The sequence below is a fragment of the Azolla caroliniana genome, unplaced genomic scaffold (genome assembly GCF_043228905.1).
Source record: "Azolla caroliniana isolate FFs.n. ecotype wild unplaced genomic scaffold, voAzoCaro1.0.p SCAF_11, whole genome shotgun sequence".
In the NCBI taxonomy this organism is placed as follows: domain Eukaryota; kingdom Viridiplantae; phylum Streptophyta; class Polypodiopsida; order Salviniales; family Salviniaceae; genus Azolla; species Azolla caroliniana.
Genome location: NW_028230446.1, coordinates 13884413 through 13907392, shown reverse-complemented (window position 1 = coordinate 13907392; position 22980 = coordinate 13884413). Strand labels below are relative to the sequence as shown.

Here is a 22980-nt window from a genome sequence, read left to right as displayed (position 1 = left end):
AGACAATATTAGAGTAACGCCAAACAAGACATTACATGTTAAAGCATAATGTAAAATCATTGCCCTTTTACGTGATATAAGAAATTTAGACATCCAAAACAATGATCCAAATGCCACACAATTTTAGAATTTCGTAAAGTTTAGGGGGGCTTAATTGACATTTTGATGTGAACATTTATAGGTGCATCTTATACAAAAAGTTGCCTCCCCTCAATTAATTTAATCCTTCCTTTTAAACTTGGTAGCTAACTTGTTAATGATCTTGCCAATCAATAGTAGTTTAATTTGTCATTGCATCTTGTATGATCTTGCTAATTAACACGCCTCATTAAAAGGCTTGCCAATTTGTTAATTGATCAAGGTTCAATTCTTCTTACTAATTTTTGTATTGTTAATCTTGCTAATTTATCATCTCATCTATTTGAATTGTGTGTCTCTTCAATTATTTACACACAATCATCAATTAAATGCCCACTTAACATTGTGGCAAAGGTTTGTTACATAGGATCAAAGGTAATACGCAACAAGCAAAGGTTAAGCGTTTGGAGTTTCATGCCACTGGGACATAGGTATATTTTATAGATGGCTTTCTGATAAGGTGGAGTAGTTTTTCTGCACCAAAGGATTTATTTAAGCCGGAGGTTAGAATTTTTTAAAAAGGGGATCTATGGTATATCTTTTTTACTTTTTTTCCCCCCAAAAAAGAATATACTCCATTAGTTAAAATATACACAAACTCAATCCCTTTCTCGGGTAGGCCGTGCCAAGACTCTTGGATGTGTATGAAAGGATGGCTAGAGACATATGTGAAAGTGTAAGATAAATAAGCGAGATCTCTTATGTAGGATCTGTGGTATATCTTGTATATATATCCTTACAACATTTTCTAATACTAATGTAGCATCTTTTTTGGGGGAAAAAAAACATTGTAGCATTTTGGAATTCCATAAAATTGAATAAGCATTTGAGAATTATAGTAAAAGAGAAGTGGCCTTTTAACAACTTCAAGAATGACAAAACCACCATAAGCAATGTTGTGAAGCCACCATAGCTATATATATTGTACGATCAGCAATCCCCCTAATGTATTCATGTTGAAGATAATCCAATCCTTGGTTTTACACCAAAATAAGAATTTACTAATAGTAAGATTACGCCATGAAAATCCCAATTGTGTATTGATGAACCAATCCCTTGGTAGTATACCATTTTCTCTCATGGCTCAATTTTAAACTTGAAACCTTTGGCTTAGCTATAACACAAAATCAAAGGACATGCATGGACATGCAACTTCAGGGTCCAGTGAGGGTTTTGATTGCAATACTTTAGAATCATTTTGGCGGTTATTTCAATTATACATTCAAAAAATATTAAATTTTAGTTGTTAAGTATGTGATTGGGAATCCTTTAATAAAGTAACTTTTGCAAGGACTAATGCTTCCTCATCAATTGATAACACAACTCAAAAAAACAATGGCCATAATCCTTTATTACGATAATAGACTTTAAGAAGTCCATCAGAATGCATGAAATGTGTAGAGAAATGGGGGATTGTACTTTGATGATATCTTTTCTTTTCTTAATTGCTTACAAACCTCTAGGTTAATTGATGGAGGTGATGAAATGTGAATAGAAACGGGAGGGAATGATCATATAACTCCAAGAATATTGTGTCTAGAGATTAGAATATAAAAAGTATTCACAAGGATGGAAAATAGGATCAATTGACAACTTGCGTGTCACAAAAGGGAGTGGCCACAATCTCACGTAAAAATGGGACCTTTAAACTTTTGTATTATCAACCATGGATAAAACTTCAGAAAAATGAACTTATGTAATGAAAACTTTGAGCAATGGAAGATGTTTGCATTTTCCGAACTAGATAGAACCTGCCATAAGAAAGTGTAAGGAAAAAGAGTAGTATCGATTGTATGACACTGAAGAATGGCCACGATGTCAAGTAGAGGAATACCATTCATGTAAACATGAACTACCTCTGTTTAACTCATGCAAGAAAGCTCTGGCAATGAATCTTGAGCAACAAAAGGTGTTTGGAGTTGCTTCAACATGGACCTGCCATAAAAGATGTTTAGTATCTCCCTAGGGATTTCATACACACCTAAAGGGGAGACCAGAGCAATGTGTTTCATTAGTACCACAGTAGGCTTTTGATGATCTCAGGGTACATCTCCATGATATCTATCGAGAGTCAAAACAAGAGGTCATCTTTTAGTTCCGAAATAAGGACAATCAGAGAAAACTGCCCCTTCTTTATTCATATGAATTGTAAGTGCCAGGAGTAGATAACAATAACAAAGAATTTGAGAAATCATAAATGACAAATGGGAGGAGGGGTTTTATCTCTTCCAAAAGACCTTCTGGCATACAAGTACACGGAGGTTGTCATCACCCTCAACTTCAATGATGCGTCCTTCCCATCTCATCTGGTAGGCTGCTAATCTGGCTTCTAGTATTAAGTCAGCACGATCTCGTATCAAAACCCAGCCCTGTCATATCGCATAAACTTGGTTTGGGTCACATTCAACTAATAAGGTAACATGAGGGTATTATGGGGGCAATTTCGTTCAAACTGGGGGGTACTTTTGTGTAAATTTCCCTGATTATTATGAAAAGATAGGGACCCTACCTTTGGCCTTAGAAGCCGATCCATTTCCAAAAGTAAGTGGGAAACTCTGCATCCCCTTCCAAACTTGGTTTGTTGAGAAAGAAGTCCAACAGCATGAAGAAGATCATATGTTCTTGGGTAACTTGGAAATGCCTCACACCTGCATAATATCCATCCATTGACTTAGGGTAAGGCAGATCCTGAATGATACTAATGGATCTTCTAACATTCGGAACCAGTAGATTTCATGCACTCATGAAGATGATTGAAAAATCAACATTGTTGTTAAAAAACACATTTTATGTTTAGAATACTCTGAGGTATTCTAAACGTATTCCACATTTTAGAACTGCCATTTTAAAATATTTCTTGTATTCAAAGTATTCGATGTATTCAACATATTTAACAAGCATTTAATATTTTTCCAAAAATTTTAACGAAAATATTTAATGTATTTTACACATATTTAACATATTTAACGTATTTTATTTGTAGAATACATATTCTGAGTATTTTAAAAAAGGTAGAATACTTAGCATACGTATTCTTTGTGTATTGTTTGCCAACTATTCTATAACTATGTGAAAAAATATGATTCAACTCCCATTGGTATTTCAAAATGCTGCCATAGAACATTGCATTTGAAATAGGCCTAACTAATCAATCTAATGTAGTTTTACTTAACTTTAACATTTACACAGTGCAGTGAACAATCTAAATTGACCTTAAATTCATGAACCCTTGCAAATGATTGGCTAGATATGATTCTCCATTTGATAGCTGAGAATATATTTATGGATTGATCATGATAATGATTTTGCATATAAAATAAGCGTCAAAGGTCAACTTAATGTTCTAATGTTTTCTCGATTTTAAAATTAAGACAGTCACTACGGATGGAGTTTAATCTAACCAATGCCAGTAACAATACATAAACTGTCTTCATAAATTCTAATCGATGCAGTTCATAATCCATAAACTCTAATCTGGTGTAGATACATACCAATTGTGTAACGTTCCAATGTATCCACGATCATAAATCATTGGCAGAGTATTAGGCCCACTTGTTGGTACAACATTCATAACCCACACACTTTTTCCAGCTTCAAGAAGAGCAGCATTGAAGCCTCCAAATAGTGCATTCATATCCATGACATTGCGAAATGTATTGAATGGTGGTAAAGGATCATCCTCGCCAGGACGTTTTGGGTGATCAGAAAATAGTAGAGGTGTGATTGAAGACCAATAACTCTTTAGCATTCTTCTCCATGCAACTGAATTATCTAATAGTTCTTCTGGCAAAAAACCTGAAAGACCAAAATACAGCACAATGATAAGCATTTAAAATAATCTTGCCTTGTTTTATGAAATTTTGCTGACGAGTACAAGTGAGCATTTTGCTCTTTTGCATGCATCAAAGAGAAATCGTTTCTCTCTAAGTGTTCAAATACATTGGCAGTTTCCGTTTGAAAGGTGATACCTGTCAAAATATATAAAAAAATAACGAAGGAATTTCGCAGCGCCCTCTTTCAAGCTAAGTGATTACTACGATAGAAGTTTTCAAAAGGTGCAGTTTACACTCTTCAAGAGCTATTAACTGCTTTGTTTTTATCATTAAAATAACTGATTATGTAGCTAAATGTTCCAAGAGATACTGTTAAGCAGTTCTAGGATCATATCATGTCCAATGGCTAAAATCTTCATGTTTCCTCCTCTCTACATTTCTAGATGCCTCACCACCCTGATTTTCCATAGTGTAGACTCCTGGTTCTGGGTGTTACATCTACCTATTGGTCTCTGTTCAGACACTTAAGTTGCTTCGTAATTTTCTGTATTCTATCTTAGACTTTGTCCACACACAAAATACAACTTGTGATATGATGATAAATGAGGTAATACTAGAAAAGTAAGCAACATGAATGTCTTCAGATACCATCGACAATCAAGCAAGAGAAATCTTCCCAGTTCCAACCACCTAATAAGAAATAAGCGAGGATATTTGAACAAACGTGAGATAAAGGTAATACAAGTAATCCTTGGAACGGAAGTCCAAAATAACACGGAATGTATCTAATAGGAAACAACCTAGTGCACCCCACCTCGAGGTGCAGGATCCATTTGACTCTACTGACTAACTAAGCTCAAAATCTACGATTGAATCATATGACTTACCCTAATAGTTACTAGGCATAATGGAATTCCAACTTGTAGTGACCAGTACCATGCAAGCCATTAATATTACATATACTAAATAGAACAAAAACACCATGACTTCTCTGAAATTCCAACTCCATGTAAATTTTCCGAGAACATCAAATTTATATGAAGAAATACCAGGTAATGTGGATGGAAGATACAGTTTTTGTTGTATTCCCTTTGATACACTATGACAACGTCCAAGACTCTTATAAGCAATGGTGCCACCTTCATCATTATCATCACAATCAACAAGAGTTGTGGCCGACTTTCTACAAAAACATAAGAGTGATAAGAATAAAAAAGAACAAAACTAGGAAAGAAAAAAGTAATGATGAGTATAGTTTTCAAATAAGTTCCATAAACAAACCATATTGATTCCTCAACAAAAGTACTACCTACATATATGCATCTTGTAATTTTAAATGAGAATATGCAAAAGTCTAGAAAGCCATGTTTTGATACTTATTATTCTCATCTATTAATAGAATGATGGTTTTTCCGTTACCTTTTCTAGAAAACATTTCTTCTGAAACAAAAATGAGCTGAAGCAAACTCAATGGATAAATATATTGAGTTCATATATTTATTTCTTTAATGCTTCTCTAATCTTTGATTTCAATGGGCATTTCTTAATTTGAATTAAAGTTATAGCGCGATCCAGCTTTTCACCATAGGATTGCCAACTCAAAATACGATATACTGAATTTTGATGGTTCTATAAGCTTATTTCACCAGACATTTTTTTCAACTGTTTTATAGTTATATGGATGATATATGTCTATGATGATATATTATGGATGTTTTACATATTGGATTCCAGCTCAAAACATGTAACTTTCTAATAAATTATGATAGATTATAGAACACTCAAAGAATTTGAGATCCAACCTTTAGAGATTATCATGAAGCTACTGCAAAAACAAGAGTTTTATATAGGCTATATAAAATTATTCTTACTGTCTGCAAACAACATTAGTAGTCTTCCTCCACACAATAGCACGATCTTTGTTAGAAATCGATGTCCAGCACATGCTCTTTGCAGCATCGTCTATGCTTTGGAGCATTTGTTCAGTAACAATATATTTTGAAGACATCATCCACACAAAGTACCCTTCCAGAGATAGTAGCCTATCTATTTCAAAGAGCAGTAGCCCATCTATATCCACAGACAGGAAGTTATCACGTGATTTAGGACTTATAGGCCCATATAAATCCTAATTGAATTAATATTTGTTCACTTATTTATGTATCTTTCATAATGTATATTTCAAAAAAATTATTGTGTTTTCCTGGCTCTTAATACCTACATACATATATATGTCCTTACAAACATGCACATAATCAAGCATGAATATAAACACCATAATCAAACATACAAGCTCAAAAATTGAGCCACAATTTTGGATAAAGTAGGAAATAGGTTTATATCATTCAGATTAAGATTTAGCATCATGATCAGATTAATTGTCATCTGCAAGTGATAATATTATAAGCCTCATGATTTTCTGAATTCCAAGATTCACAAGAATGAGTTTCAGTAAACAGTATACATATCACCAAATTTCAGAAAGCAGCAGTTACATTAGAGTAGCAACCGGCAGCGAAAACTGTACCACAAAAGCATAGCTTAACAACTTAATGTCTTCACAGTTTGGTTTGGTTTAAGTTCCAACATTGAAAAATTGTTCACTTTTGCTTGGGAGAACAGTTCAGTTTCAAATTATATCAGTTTAACATTTGTGGTTTATTCAACTTGACTTAATTCATAAATTATCTAGTATAAATTATAGCTTACAACTTATAACTAGAAATTGGCAGTGGTTCAGTTTGAGCCAAAACCAAACCATAAAACCATGGCTTAATGGTTCAAGAAGTGCAAGACCTTCAGGATCCAATCAACATACTATATTTCTATACTGGAAGTGAAAGATGACAATAATACGGGGTGAAAACTGCAGTGTGTTTGAATAATGAATACAATAGAAGGAAAAAGCATGCAAACCTATGCACACACAAACTGCAACACCTACATCAAGACGTGCAAGACCTTCACATTCATCGTATTGCCTAGAAACCTATAAGCTATGTCATCTCCATTCACATCACAGGTATGTACATGATAAAAAATATGAATGTACATATCAAACTAATGGCCTGCTGAACCATAGCTCAATTTGATAACCCCCTTTTCTTTGCTGCACGTTTCCCCACTCAACTTTCTTCTTCTTCATCATCACCATTGCTTTACATAAACAACTGATACAACTACAATCCAAAAGAGACTGCCATAGAGTTGCGGTTTTCTAGGCTTACAAATAATGTTAATGGATTAATAGAGTATGACGAAAGCGGTGAACAAATCATCACAAATGCCAGCACTAGAGACCAAAGTAGAAATGAGTTGAAGAAACTTTTCTGGAAAAGAAGCTTAAGTACTCACATCCAGTTTTGTATTGTCCTATCATGTTTTGTCAATCAATGTAATCACAAGCTTAAACATACTCAAAGTTGAAAGCAACTTTTGTCAGATAGCTTGCATTTTCCACCATTGAATTTTCATTGCCTAAACTTTAAAAATGGCTTCCTCTCTAGTGGATTCAATATAAGGCAAGACAGCCTGTTGATCATATTCAACCTTATCTCATCACTAACATGAGTATTAACTCTTGTAGAGCCCTTACACCTTCGCACTCGATCACACAAGCTAGGTATTGAAGTTGCATTATGGCATCAAAATCCGCCAAATATAAAGGCATGTAAGGTATGCAAGGAAGGGCTAGTTGAGGATGAGTACCACTAGCTTTTTACATGCTCTGCATATAGTGCAATTCGTGAAAGCTACAATGACATATTAAGAGGGGGTGATGCCTTCAGTGTCACGATAAAGCGAACACCTAGAAGGTTGAGCTCATATGTGTATGCCTTATTCGCACATCGAGATTTTGTGCTTCGAAGTATGAATATCCCTTCTTAGGAAGGAGACAGACATCAAGAAAACATGTGTATATTAGGTCCCATGTGTCAATATTGACCTCTCTATGGACACTAAAAAATATCTAATTGAATCTAATATAATCTTCCTATCATCACCGTCATCATCACCACCCCTAGTTCCCATATGTATTACATCTGTGATTAGGATGGGTTTAGGTTTTTTTTTAATTCCTCTAACCTTCATGTTGCACATCCTTCCCCTCTAGATTTTTTTACTTAACCTCGTACTTTCAGTATCCTCTTCCTGAATATTCTGACGCACCAAATGTAACTATGCACTTCAAAAGTTCATTTATGATCCATGTGAAAGAGACTATTTTTTCCTATCATTCTGATTTTCTGGACTACTTTTCTCATATTTTATGAGTATTGGACATTGGATCTGAAATCTTAGTTTGCCTCTCATCCCAAATTTTAATCCAACCACCATCATCGACTAATTGAGGCCCACAATGTTGTGAGTGTAGGAGCCAAGCTACTGGATACATTCACTTGGGTTAATTAAGTTTTCAGCCATTCAAGGAACCAATATGATACAATCTTTAACTTACAATTTTTTAAGTCTCCAGTTACAAAACTTGACAAATCCATATTAAGTCAATTGCAAACTGTTGACAGCATTCCGTTGTTTTTAGAATGACAAAGAAATGAAAGTAAAAGCTCTTACTCTTTTGACTCCAGTCGATTCCACAATCAGCACAGTGAATCATGTTAAATGATGCTGCTGGAAATGGAAATTGTTTGGTAAGAGGGGAAGCAATCATGGCAGGCAGGCCCCTATCAAGAGTTAATTGTACTTGATTGTTCTCCTCTTGATAAGGAGATACACATAACGACGTAAAATTTCTTGAAAGGAGATATGCCAAATAGCTTCCATAGCTACAACCAATATTGAGCACCTTTTTGATCTGGAAGGGTCAAGAAATAGAAGAATTACATAAAGCACAAATAAAACGACCCTGTTCAAAACATTGATTATATAAGGTACACAGCATGCGAGAATTTGTGGCAAAATGTTAAAAAGACTACACGATTTTATACAAGTATATTTTTGAAATCAACCAAAAAACTGTTCAATAATGGCATGCAGAAATTATTTTATCCTACCAGTGGGTAGTATGTATTTATTTGAGCCTGTTATACAAAATCATCCAGGTTTTAGAGGGTTGCTATATGGGAAGCTAATTATAACTGAGCCACATTATCTGGATGAAGTTACAGCTGCTTCAAACAATAATAAGAAAGCACGTAAAGTTGAAAAAAATGGGGTTTTCTACAACTCTATTCATAGTCAAGAGGATGACTATCATTGCGTCATGTAGATACAAGGTTAACAGATATACTGGTTGAATTTTCACCTTGTTTTGTAATTAAATGGCAAACAAGATGCAACATGATAATGATGTGCTAATTTCCTCATAGGACCAGAATCAGTGAAACTTTAAGATCTTCATAAAACTAAATGTGTTTGGCCATTAGACATGTATAGATGATGTCAAAAATAGTCTTGCTCATATGCATATTAGAAATGAAGTACCAACTGATAAGTAAGACAAAGAATACAAGATGACTGAATTGGGACTGATCAGTAAAGGTGAACCATATAGCTGACTTTGCTTCCTTGGGATAGTTAAACAATTCCATAACAAAGTTTCCGGAAAGCATAACTAGTTTCCAACTATGTGGCAAATATAGTCATGTGGACCTCATCAGGTATAAAATATACATTATCATCTTAGTTTCTTGTCACCAATAGTATGTAAACAGTGACACCCTAGTCGACAGATTCCACATATTTGTATTCAGGGAAAAGAGCATGATATGTGAGAAGTTGAAAGTTCGAGAATATAAACTTGTAACTTGCTAACATGAAAGAGGGCCAGAAGTAAAAAAGAGAAAACATCAGCAGCTGCCAAATAAGAGGAAGATTGCAAGATGAACGAATCAAGACTAATCAGTAAAAGATGACCAGTAGATCTGACTTGCCTCATTGGAATAATTAAACTATTCCATAAACAAGTTTCTGGAAAGAATGAATAGTTTCCAACTATATGTGAAATGTAGTCCTGTGGGCCTCTGAGGATGTGAAACGTACAGCATCAACTTAATTCCTTGTTGCTGGTAGAATCTAGGCTATAAGTTCACCCTAGACAACAGTTTCCAAGAATTTATCATGAGAGAAAAGAGGATGAAATGTGGAGTTCAATTTTAGGAATAAAAACATATAGCTTGCCTAAACATATAACATACAACTTAAATTTTAGGAATAAAAACATTTTAGGATCTAAATATCTATTAGATAGAGATTTGATAATATAATGTTTTCGAGTTGCCATATGGTTGCTTGTAGAGCTGAGATTTTATTTTGTTAGTAATTTTGAACCTTGGGAAGTTCTTAATGAGGTTCAAAATCGTTAAAATGTAACCTATACTATCAGGGAATGACTACAAATTACTATGACCTAGCATTTGAAGGTACGTTTTGGATTTTTAAAGGTTTAATATCACATTTCAAATGCAAATAATTCATTTGGATATATCTGAAAGGGCTGAATGATCTAAAATCTAATTATACTGCTTGGGGTATGTGATTTTGAGATGATTGATTTCTAACTAAGTTTTTATGATAAAAGATTCTAGATTTGAACGCATGCCTTCACCATAAGAGACCACAACTTCAGTTATGAACACAATTGGATCTAATCATGATGTTGAGAGGCATCACCTATTATAATTAATTGCTAATTCTCACACCTCCAAACTCCTCCAATGCTAATAACTTTAACTTTTTCAAGTGAATAGCTTAGGCTTGTTCCAAGAAATCATTGTAAGCTATTTCAAAGATCAACCATACGTAATACACAAGTTGTAATTGGTATCAAACCATACCAATTCCAGTGGTCTACTAGAAAGGAGACGGACAAAGAGGTGGCCTATGTTATTATATTTTATCACCTTGGTAAGCTCTTTCAAAGATCACCGTATGTGGTATTATCGGTTCCATGGTGTCTTAGAGCAGAAAGTAAATAAACATGTGTCCTACCTTATTGTATTTGATTAGCTAAGGAATCTGATATGGTCGAGAGGTGAGATATCACTTACCCCAAGCCGGCTGAATGAACTGTCATCTGGAACGCCAAGGATTCTAGCAATCTTCTGAAAATGTGCTTCTGCTCCATCCACATCTTGGGATATCATGAAAGTTAGCATACTATCCTCACCCAATGAAATCCTAGGAGTTCATAATTTTTAGAGGATGCTTTATTAATGAATTAACACCAAAGAAAAACAATTTAACTGTCTGATCTCATTCATCACAATCATTACCTTTCCACCTTTGCTTCCTTTAGATCATCATGCAGTGTCTTCATGTTTCCAGCATAGACAGTTTTCTTTGAACGAGGCCATCGAGGAGGCACATGGTAATTCTTAGGAGGTCGCACCAAACAATGCTGAGAAGATCCAGATAAGTCACAATGTCTATCATGTAATATATCGTCATCATTTCCCAGCCCTGCCTTTCTTGCCAATGAAACATTATAACATGGTACATAATGCTCCATACTTTTAGCACAGAATAGTAACTCTGTGGGGTGAATAGCACCTAAACCGAAAATACCTCCAGCTCTCAGATCAAACGACCAGAAATCTTCTTGAAGCCACCTATATGAATTCATAATAAGCCTAGGGCCTGAGTGACCTGAATTATTATAAGCAATAGTTTTCGAACGAAGGACAGCAAAAAGAACAAAGATGCTGGCAAAAGATAGCACGATGATCATTGCCAGAGGTGAGAACAAGCCTTTCTTGTTCTGATATTGTGTAGTCGACAGACCAACGAATGAGCTCGAACGATTTGTATGAAAGGAATTAAAGGATGGAGCTTCTGATGTATGCATACTAAAGAGACTGCTGTCGCCATGAGAATCTCCCAAATTATTGACTTTTATAAACTCCTCTGACATGGTAGCAATGTCAAATAGATAACTCTAATCTGCTAAAATTCTGAGGAATTGAGACCATTCTCGGAAACATCTGAAGGAATCATCAACTGGATGGACCTTTCAACTGTCATTTAGCATAAGGTTCACGAACCTGCAAGCCATTGAAAGTGCTGTGTCATGCTGCATTACATTTAGAACTAAATTATCATTACCAGAACATATAATACACCATCTCAAAATAAGATCCATGAACCTGCACGCCATTGTAAGTGTTATGTCATGCTGCATTACAGTTAGAACTAAGTTCTAATTATCGGAGCATATAATATGCTATAATTCTTTGGAAGCAGAGTAAAACATGACCTTTGCGAATATGGATAAGGAAATATGACCTTAAACCTGACCTTGGCAACACTGGTATATAAGGAGGACTGTATGTACTATAGTTAAAAAATAGCATGGAGTTCATGATAACAAGAGTGATGAAAAAGTTCAGGAGAAAGTAAAATGTTAACATGTTACAAATAATGTTCGTAATTAATGCAATACCTAAGAAAAGAAAGGCTGCTCTTCTTATTCTTTTTCTAAATAGTAAGAAAGTTCTAGAGAATGAAATCTAGAGAACAGTTTTTTAATGTCTTCCAGGCTTTGTGCAGTGCAGAAAAAGCATTGTATGACTTTGAATTTTCAGTGCGTCTTCTTCTCCTCCTCCTTCTCCTTTTTCTTCAGAAGCTTCTGAAGTTCTAGATCAGTCAATATCCTCTTCTTTACATATCCTAGACTGTGCAAATGGAGATAGCTTGTATAGTTTATTTCAGGCTGTGCAAATGGAGAAAGCTGTAAAGAGAACAGTTCTTTAATGTTTTCCAGGCTTTCTGCAGTGAAGAAAACACAATGTATGACTTACTCTGAATTTTGAGTGCGTCTTTTTCTTCTCCTACTCCTTCTTCTCCTTTTTCTTCAGAAGCTTCTGAAGTTCTAAAGTCAGTCAATATCCTCTTGTTTACATATCCTACATGTGCAAATGGAGATAGCTTGTATAACTATCGTAAACAAAGGAAGGTTCAAATCTACTCAAACTTTCATTTGTCTTTCTGAGCTTTCTTCTTCTTTTCTTAAAATAATTGCGGAATTCAGCTGAACACCACAGAGATATTCATTCATTCTTCTTTCAAGCCTTTGTACAAAAGCAATGATCAAAGATTCACCAGAATTGTCGTTTGATCCTTCTTCTTGAAAAGCTTCTGATGTTGGATGGAATGTCAATTCCTAAAATCTAAGAATGCAGTATACTAAAGACAGTTGTAAGATGCAGAAGAAATACAGCCCATTCAATCATCATCTTTCAACCGTTTCTATGATCAATAACTCACCCTGAATTATCATTCGATTCTCTTCTTTATTAGCGTTCTTTCGGAGAATTCTTTCTGAAGCTCATCCTCAAAACTCTTCTTGTTGAAAAAACTTCAAAGTTGAGCTGAGAAAACCAGATTCAATACGGCAGAGAATGTGGACCAGCTGGAGAAACAATTTCTGTTAATGTAGTTTTTGTTCTGCGAAACAGATGGATCCTCCCCTCAAAACGCAATGATTGTGCACAGAAAGATAAGAGTCTCGACATCAAAGTCATTCACCTTCAAACAACTTTGGTAAAACCTATTTATTTCATCTCTTCTTTATCGAAATCAGAGGTTATTTCTAAGCCTCAGCTGATCAGAAAATCGAATTTTCAGAAGACATGTGAAATTCTCAAAATTGTGACTGAGCGAAGAGCAAGAGTGTTGAAACTGAACCTTTTCTTGTGCAAACGAGAAGGATTCCCCTTAAAAGAACGGAGGAATTGATATGTTGATGTGTGGGTGGGTTGGGGTGGGTGTTTTGGGGAGGGTGGATTATTAGCTTAATCTGAAGCTCATTATTTATCTAGACTTCTTTCGTATCAACTAAATAGCTTCTGTTGCTCATTCTCCATCGAGAGAGATTCTGAAGCTCAGCTGATCAGAAAACCAAAGAAAAGGAAGCGCTCTCAATACAGCTGCCTCTAAAGAGAGTTCCGAAAGGAGCGATTTCTTCTGCAAAAGACTTCAAACTAAAACTTTAATGTCAAATTCAAGAGGTGATTGTGGACAGAAGGATTAGCTTCTAAATTTTCATCACTTTTTTGTTACGAAAGTGGAAGGATCGGAAGCTCAACATTGATCGAATTTAAAATCGTCTCATCACGAAGCTCATATTCACCATCACGAGAATGTTAAAGCTTCTGAAGCTCTAGCTGATCCGGAAGCGACAGTTTTTGCTGGAGGAAGAAAGCAGCTATCGAACAGGATCCAGCTATTCTCGTTCTTCCGCGAATCAATAGGCTACTTGTTTATCTGTTTCGAAGATTCGTATAAGAGAGAGAGAGAGAGAGAGATGGATGGATGAATGATAAGGTAGCTTAGCTACAGAAGTATAAGACGAGAAAGAGATGAAAGGTGGTTCAAAGAAAGATGAGGGAAAGTGACGAGGAGAGAAGAAAGCAGGAAGGAGGCTGCGCAGCGCACGGCCTGGCGGAACAGCGATGGCGTCGCGAAGCTTTTAAGAGAATGGCGAGCTTTTTGCAGGAACTGGAGACAGGCTACTAAGACACAGTGCGTGCGTGTGCCTGTGTGTGTGTGTGTGTGTGTGTGTGTGTGTGTGTGTGTGTGGTAATGGCGTACATGGGCACACACGTGTGAGTGAGAGAGCACAGTGTGTTTTTGGATGTAGGGAGGCGAAAACATGTGGTAAAGAAAGAGAGAAGGGATTTGGGCTTTTATACATACATATTTACCGCTGCCTTCTATGTGTTCTGCTTTATTTTTATTTGTCTTGTTTTTGTTTGTGTTTTTTTTACTTGTAAATTTCATGACCTATATTAATTTACATTTGGTACATATTGCATTCTGCGATCTCATTTTTCGTCTCGCCCGGGTTCCAACATGCCTGCCTGGCCGGGGAAATTTTCCCGTCACATGACCTTGAAGAGAATTGGCATAGCATACCACACACAAATACCGGCCCACTAGTGAAAACCCCATTCTACAAAGCATATGATTCTAGTGAAAACCCCATTCTACAAAGCATATGATTCATGTGATGAATGCATGCACCATTCATTTGAGACTTTGTCGTGTTCTCTCCCTCTCTTTCTCTCAAAGTATATTGTATCAAGTTAGACTCATGATCTTAGATATTGGTTTGAGAAATGAGGAACCTGAGACGTAGATTAGAGTCCTTGCTTTAGAAAAAACGAAGGATGTTGCACAACACATTGATAAAAGTTTGTATTCCTAAGATGATTTACGAAGAAATTTTAAGTCTAAACGTTATTTTTTATGCATACAAAAAGAAAATGAAGATTCCTCAATTTGTACATTAGAAACTAAGATCCAACCATATGCCAATGCACGTATTCGACAATGACTTGTAGCTATTGTTTGTGTAAGCTCTCTCATATTCCAATGATCGATATGATTGGATAGAAAGATCCAACCAAGTGTCAATACACATGTTCCATAGCCATCCATGGCTCTTGTTTGTACAAGCTCGCTCATATTGCACATCCAGGTAGGAAAGGCAAAAAAGAATAACACACATGTTATGCACTAAGACTAGCGCACATGCTATGCAACATGAAGCAAGGAAGATAAATGATTACTTTGTTGTGATTACTAACTAATCCAATATACCATGGGTGTCTCAAATAACTTTTGATGAGAAATTCCTAGAAGTTACAACAACAAATAACCTTGTCTCTATGCCTTTCACACTATATTGGCAAGCTAATAAAAAATTGAGCCACGAAGGGATATATCTAGATTTTAATGGTTTTGCATTTTATGGGGTCATGTTGGTCATTATTGGTATCTTGATGATTGCCTCTATAGGATCTTAACCCATCAACATAATATCTCTTCGAATATGAGTTGTTTATAATTATATGAAAATATAAAAAATAGGAAGTTAGTGAGAAAACAAAACAATTATTTAGTTTAGCAAAGAAAGCTACACACTTTGGGTCAAACTTTGTTTTCTTTGTAAACACGAAGAGCTTTACCTACATTTTACTCAACGGTACAGTGAATGGAAGTGAAATCACTTAGGTCTATGGATATTTTTCCACTCGAACTCGAAATACTTGTTAGTCCTTGTAAATATATTTTAAAACATATATTAGTTTGTATGTACACAAAAGCTATCAATGTCTAGTTTTATGCACAAAAGTTTCTATCAGTTTATGTAAAGGTAAATATTTCGGAATGATGTTCTCGAAAGGTAAAAATACAATATACCCTTGGATTCCATGAGCCCTGGCGCAAGAGGAGTTAACACATCAATGCTCCAATATTTGGGCATCAAAAGAAGCATAGAAATTCTCAATGGTTACAGAAAAGTATCTCAAAGAAACACCCAAGTTTGCAATAACTATAAGATATTAATGTTAACTTTATACTTTCAGGTTGATGCATACTCATTATGTCTTTTCAACCCCGTGTCACCCATTAGCCCTAAAATATTGTTGCCATATTTAATTATTATTTGCATGATCCATGGTCCCTACATGAGTTCAACCTGAACTAACTCCATTATTGCTATATCAATAAATGAATTACTTCCACTGTTGCTATATATATGTGCAAGTATTGTTGTCTCATTCCTTGTACAAAACCAACTGAAAACATACATGAACATAGCTCCCATGGGCTATTAGATGATAAACCAAACTTTGGACAATAGTTTCCAAGATCATGAATTCTTTGTCTTTTATGAATATTCAGAAGCAACCTCTAGTCATTTTCTCAATGGAAGTGGTAAAAACTAGAATTGATAACACTTATAAATTTGAAATTCGACAACTTTATTCATACTCATGCTTGTCTTCAATACTTCAAGAGTAGCTCACACTATGTAGTCTCTCGTATGAATTTGAAATTAATATGATGTCATCAGGGTACAAATATGTACCGTAAATATCGAGAGTTAACTCATGCCCCACTTAATATGTCAATGACTATTAGTAGTAAACCACAAAAATTGTGGATGAGAGTGAATAACTTTCTAGTGAATTCACATTTCAATAAAAAGGGCATCTCCCCTGGGCCTCACTCTTTGACCATCATAGATTACATATGATGCATGAATCCATCATCGTGTCTCCTTTGGAACACAATTGTTCAATATCCTCTTCACTAGTCAAGCTCTTGAAACTATGTCAAAAGTCATATGGAAGTCTACAAACAAAAAAATGCATTGTTTCCACATGCTTGGCTCTCCTCACTTTATGGATCCACGAGTGAGTATTTGCTCCAAAGTGGAATATCCTTTCTTAAAACTTCATTTCCCTAATGCTTTATTCCATGATGTTGAACACAACAATTCAACTTATGCTCTAAAACAAATCCATATACATTGGGCAAATGATGCCTTATCATGATTGGTTTTGTAGTTGCTTGATATATAAACAATGTTTTTCAGAAAATGCACAATAGTGTTGGTTTGGTAGACTCTTTGGAAACCCTTACACGCAACCTTGTTGTATAGGTGGGAAAGTATTGATGTTGGATTATCTCATGTGTGTACAAAGTTGTCAACGACAAATCCATCTCTTTGTATTGGGTTCTTGTAGCACTTAGCTTATCAATAACTTTCATTACCAATATGGAAGCGAAGCAATGCCTCTTATTTGGGTGGGGTTGTTGGTGTGGGGCTCCGATTTGCTATCATAAAGGGAGCTTTGCATGTCGGCAACATATCCAATCGAATGGGGGGATTCATGGTTGACTTCCTCGAAGCATTCTTCAAACCGAATAAGAAGGGACAATGCAATTCATCTTCAAAACTTGGCATCTAAGTGATTGTGTGGCATCCCTCATGTCAAGCACCATACAAAGTCACTTTCACCTATCTACGAGCGACAATGGCGGGAGCGATATCTCTACGTAGTTGGGTCAGTCATCTACGGGAGCAACTATTATTCGTCGGAGGAAATGTTGGTTTTCCATGGAGGGGAGGAGGTTTGGCCTTTGGGTGTGTAGGGATATAAGGAATGCTTGGGGGTAGTTCAAGCTGCAAAGAGGCTAGGGGCATTTTGGGGAATTATGGAAACTTAAGGGTTTCGTTGGTAAATACGTATAAAGATATATGTAGTTCAAGAAGAAGCATAACAGACGTAGCGAGAGCGAGCGAGAGAGAACGCAGAGGCGAAAACGAGAAAGAAGAAGAGTCGGGTTTGCTTTCATCTCTTTCTTTTCATTTCTCAGATCGTTCATTCGAAGGATTCTTTCACTGATTTACGGGTTTTTCGAAATCCTTCCTTCCACAGAGGGAGAACTTTTGTATGTTAAAATCGGACTGTTGTGAATTGCTCCAGGCCCACAGTAGGAAAAGCATGGCGTTTTTATCGGCAAAATACTCACTTTTTATCTATTATTAAAGAGGACACTGGAAATAAAACACCATTTTCGAAACCTCCATGGACGTTTCGGGCGATGAAGAAGCTCTTCAAAGAGAAGCTGATCAACTATTGGCATCAGCAAAATTGTACCGGAGGAAGGTTAATACCTCTCAATGTTTTTTCCTTTAATAATCAACAACTTTCTTGTCCATGCATGATAATAACGAAGCTCTGAGAAAATACCACAAATTTTAATGGGAATTTTAGTATAATTTTATTTTTTGAGGAAATACGATGAAATTAATAGGATTTTTAGTAGAAGTCTGAAATAGTTTCGTTTGGATTTTTATTACCTTAATGCAAACTTAACCATTATGTTCAATGTATACTACTGATCAAGGCTTGGCAGTCTATCATGCATTTTTTGGTTCTTCAAGGGCTTATTTTCTCAGGGATCTTTTGAGGAGAATGTATATATCTATTATACAATGCAATTTAGAAATGTTCATAAAATTAGGGTACGAAAATGGCCACTGATGCATTTCATGGAGACATGAAAAACATGGATCTTCTGAGCAAGAACGAGGATACACTCACACAAACACACATACATGCTCACATATTTTCATATTTAAGCACCAACAAATGCATACTAAAGCATGTGCATATCAAGCATTATCACCTTGAAGAAATGACCATCCTAGGGACAGATTACAAAATCAGACTCAGGCTCAATTTATCATACAAACAACAAGATTACGTTGGCACCTGAATTCTAGCATACAAGCAAATTGATATGGATTGAGGTTGATCAAGCACACATACAATGAATGGTGAAGGAAATGATGAACAAATGTAAATGCTGTAATTGAAATGTGCCATTTCTTTTTTTGTCTTTGGTGCATATTTGTGACCAAAATGCAACCTGTTTTGACCAAAGATTCTTGATCCTATATGTCTCCTAGTACAGTGGTCACATATGAAATATATTTCAAGCATTTTGAAATGTTAGTGAAATATGTGGAAATATTAGAATCTCATAAGTAAGTAGTTTAAGGACAATAATTGATAAGATCAAGTTTGTTAGTGAAGTTTAGGGTTGCATCATGTTTAGAAGTTTTAGTTTTCATGTTTTTACTTTACCATGACATGGGCTCAAACTTTAGATTCCCTTCATAGAAATTTAATAAAGGCTTGCAAGATATTGACAGGTCAAAAGTTATGTGATAGTTATTTACTTTCAGGATTCAAGTCAAAATTGTAATTTCTTCTTTAAACACATATGCCATAATTGTTTTTTGTTAATGTTGCAGCATGAAGTGGAGGAAACATTCAAGCGTATTTCTTCTCACAAAGGTAATATATTCAATAAGAGGGGATGCCTGAATGAAAACAGACATAGAGGAATCTTGATGGGAATGCCATTGATTGATTGGGATTGGTATTCTAATAGAAATGTTGGCAATTATAGGTGTCCTTGGAACATTGATTGTCTCTTGTATGGGAATACCCATTAAAAGTACCATGGACGAGGCAACAACGTTGAAGGTATATATCCTCACAAAAATCATCAGTAAATATGCATGTAATTGTGAAGCATTAGCTACTTTTTTCACAAAGGATATGGCAACATGGTCATATAATACTCTACTGAGTTAATCTTCCCTTACTAACAACACAGGAATTTTTATTTGGTTGGCACCCTTAAGTTACTACTGTACCAAATAAAATCATAGTGATTATTTATATTGTTCTTCTTTGCTCCTTAGCATGCAGTGTTTTTGGGTCCACTTGCATCAAAGGCAAATTACGCATTGCAGTCCATTGATCCGACAGTGAGTATATTGGAATATTTGCATCTTATTTTTGTCAAGCCACCCTAATGTTTTTGTGGCAAATGATGCTTGATTTATTTTCCAGCAAGAAATGACACTTCTACGAGTGCGTGCAAAAGACTACGAAGTAATCATTGTGCCAAGAGGAGATTTTGCCATCATCATATTACAGAAAGTTTACATACGTTCCTCTATTAGATAACAATATCAAGAGAAAATTATGCAAAGTTTTACACAATTCCAATTTGTCGGCGCAATCTCTACAATTTAAAGCTTGATACAATCAACAATTACTTACCAAAACCATGTAGTTGTAACTAACAATATACTAGAAATCTAGCAACACAATTGGTTTTGATATTAAATGCATTTCAACTGAAAAGCTTTGAATTGAAAACATTTTGGAACATTAATGGTTGATTTATAATGTTTCAACTAAAGAAGCTACAACTTCTTGAAATAAGTATACATGAATGAAAAATAATCAAAACAAAACTGGTTTTGTAGTAGCCATTGTAACAATTCCTTTCTTCTATGTTTTTCTCACATTCTCAATTGGACCGTGAAGTCGAAACAAGGAGTGTGGACGGTAGGCAATCGGTGGGTGCAATATGTAAGATGTAGAGTTATAGAGAAAAGGTTTAGGGTTTAGGAATTAGGGTTTGAGTTTTGGTTTTGGTTTAGGGTTTAAGAATTAGGGTTTAGTGTTTGTTTCGGGCTTAGGGTTTAGAGAATAAAAGGGTTTACGATTAAGTGCAAGAGGGGATAAAGTGAAAAGAAACACCAAGAATAATTTGAGCACACCCAAATCATTTGACAAACTTGGTGTAAGTGAGGCATAATAAGAGATAGAGGAAGGGGAGGGAGAGAGAGAGAGAGAGAGAGAGAGAGAGAGAGAGAGAGAGAGAGGAGGAATTAATCACTAACATTAAAATTAGAAACAAGTTAAAACATAACCATAAGCTAAATAGTCTAGATTAGAGAGAGGGAGAGATTAAGAAGGAGACTAATTTTCATTAAGAAAAAGGAAAAATTACAAAACGATGGGTAATGGTCATGAGATGATGAGAAGGGAAGGAGAGAGAGAGAGAGAGAGAGGGAATGAGTAGACAGGGGAGTGAGTAGATATAGGAGGAGAGAGAGTGGGAAAACGTGAAAAAAATTAAGAGAGCAAAGGGGAGAGAGAGGAGAGAGATGTGTGTGTAAACTACAAAAAGTAAGAGAGAGAAAGGAAAGAGGAGAGAGGTAAGGGAGAGAGACATGTGTGTGTGGGAAAAATAAAGGGGAAGGCTATAGATTTAGGAAGAGGATGGGAGGGGTAGGGTAAGAAAAAGTAGAACATGGGTGAGGGTAGAAATATAAAAATAGAAAGGTGGAGAAAGAGTAAAAAGAAAACGAAGGGACTTCTTACAAAGAGGAGGCTAAGGATTTAGAAAAAAAGACGAGGAGGGGTAAGGTAAGCAAAAAAAAAGCGAGAGATCAGTGAGGGTAGAAGACTAAAAAAGGAATATGAAAATGAAAGGGTATATTGTGATAAGAAAAACGTAGAGAGAGAGAGAGAGAGAGAGAGAGAGAGAGAGAGAGAGAGAGAAGAGGATAAAAAGTAAGAAAGCTAAAGGAAAAAGAGAGAGAGGTAGGAGTTAGAGAAGAGAGAAAGGGTATATCGACCCGCACTCCTCACAAAGTCATAAGGCAAACCCTAAATAAAAAGCTACTAAAAAGAAAGGTTAAGGGGAGGGGTAATGTTTAAAATATATAGAAAGGGAGGAGAGGGGCAACGTGTGAATATAATCTAAAGATTAGGTTTAATAAAAGTGTAGGAGAGAGGTATAAGTGAAACTAGGAGGAATTAGGGGTATGAGTGAAACTAGGAGGTAGGGGTATGAAAAAAATAGTAAACGGGGAGGGGTATCCAATATTTTGAGGAGAGGAAGGGTAGGATAGGAATTAAAAATGTCAAAATAATAGAGGGAGGGGTAAATAATGAAATTGAGAAAAGTAGATGGAGGGGTAGAATGAATTTTAGGAGAAAATTAGGAAGGAGGGTTAGAAAGGAGGGTTAGAGTGTGATTTCAAATGAAAGGGGGAAGGGTAGAGTATACGAATAGAGGTGAGAGAGGGTAGAGTGAAATATAGGAAAAGAAAATGGGAAGGGTAGAGATAGAGAAAGAGTAACAAAAATTAAAAGAGAAAGAGAAAGAGGAGAGAAATGGGGGATTTTGAGTGAAAACATAAAAACGGAGAGGGGTAGAGTGACAATTAGTTAAACAGACGAGGGGCATTTTTGCAATTTTGTAGAAATCAAGGAGAAGAGGGGGAGTGATAAGGATTGTGCATATAAGCTGGCTACAACATGTAGTTCCGAGCATTAGTTAAAGAGAAGAGGAAGGGTATTTGCTCATGACCATTACCCATCGTTTTGTAATTTTTCCTTTTTCTTAATGAAAATTAGTCTCCTTCTTAATCTCTCCCTCTCTCTAATCTAGACTATTTAGCTTATGGTTATGTTTTAACTTGTTTCTAATTTTAATTTTAGTGATTAATCCCTCGTCTCTCTCTCTCTCTCTCTCTCTCTCTCTCCCCTTCCTCTATCTCTTATTATGCCTCACTTACACCAAGTTTGTCAAATGATTTGGGTGTGCTCAAATTATTCTTGGTGTTTCTTTTCACTTTATCCCCTCTTGCACTTAATCGTAAACCCTTTTATCCTCTAAACCCTAAGCCCGAAACAAACACTAAACCCTAAACCTAAAGCTAAACCAAAACCAAAACTCAAACCCTAATTCCTAATTCCTAAACCTTTTCTCTATAACTCTACATCTTACATATTGCACCCACCGATTGCCTACCGTCCGCACTCCTTGTTTTGACTTCACGGTCCAATTGAGAATACGTCATGCTCATGACCATTACCCATCGTATTGTAATTTTTCCTTTTTCTTAATGAAAATTAGTCTCCTTCTTAAT

At 35.7% G+C, this 22980-nt stretch overlaps 2 protein-coding genes across 6 annotated transcripts; one reads left to right on the top strand and one right to left on the bottom strand.

Moving 5' to 3' along the window:
* Positions 1 to 1895: 1895 nt before the first annotated feature.
* Positions 1896 to 14345, bottom strand: LOC147857870 (putative pectin methyltransferase QUA2). 4 transcript variants are annotated; one of them, XM_087326608.1, is made up of 9 exons: positions 12972 to 14345; positions 11147 to 11914; positions 10922 to 11051; positions 8487 to 8727; positions 5783 to 5981; positions 4961 to 5094; positions 3630 to 3933; positions 2648 to 2786; positions 1896 to 2507 (listed from the first exon to the last, which is right to left on the bottom strand). In XM_087326608.1, the coding sequence occupies exons 2-9, from the start codon at positions 11782 to 11784 to the stop codon at positions 2358 to 2360; spliced, it is 1935 nt and encodes a 644-aa protein (XP_087182734.1). In that variant the 5' UTR covers positions 11785 to 11914; positions 12972 to 14345; the 3' UTR covers positions 1896 to 2357. The 4 variants fall into 4 exon arrangements, with proteins under 4 accessions (XP_087182734.1, XP_087182732.1, XP_087182733.1 ...); XM_087326606.1 differs by having other exon boundaries at positions 11147 to 11943; positions 13137 to 14345; XM_087326607.1 differs by having other exon boundaries at positions 13137 to 14345.
* A 3601-nt stretch (positions 14346 to 17946) lies between these two features.
* LOC147857869 (uncharacterized) lies at positions 17947 to 20410 on the top strand. 2 transcript variants are annotated; one of them, XM_087327455.1, is made up of 6 exons: positions 17947 to 18011; positions 18155 to 18337; positions 19492 to 19534; positions 19650 to 19726; positions 19955 to 20013; positions 20099 to 20410. In XM_087327455.1, exons 2-6 carry the CDS (start codon positions 18257 to 18259, stop codon positions 20106 to 20108), a joined length of 270 nt encoding a protein of 89 aa, XP_087183581.1. In that variant the 5' UTR covers positions 17947 to 18011; positions 18155 to 18256; the 3' UTR covers positions 20109 to 20410. The 2 variants fall into 2 exon arrangements, with proteins under 2 accessions (XP_087183581.1, XP_087183580.1); XM_087327454.1 differs by having other exon boundaries at positions 19948 to 20013.
* The last annotated feature ends 2570 nt before the right edge of the window (positions 20411 to 22980 follow it).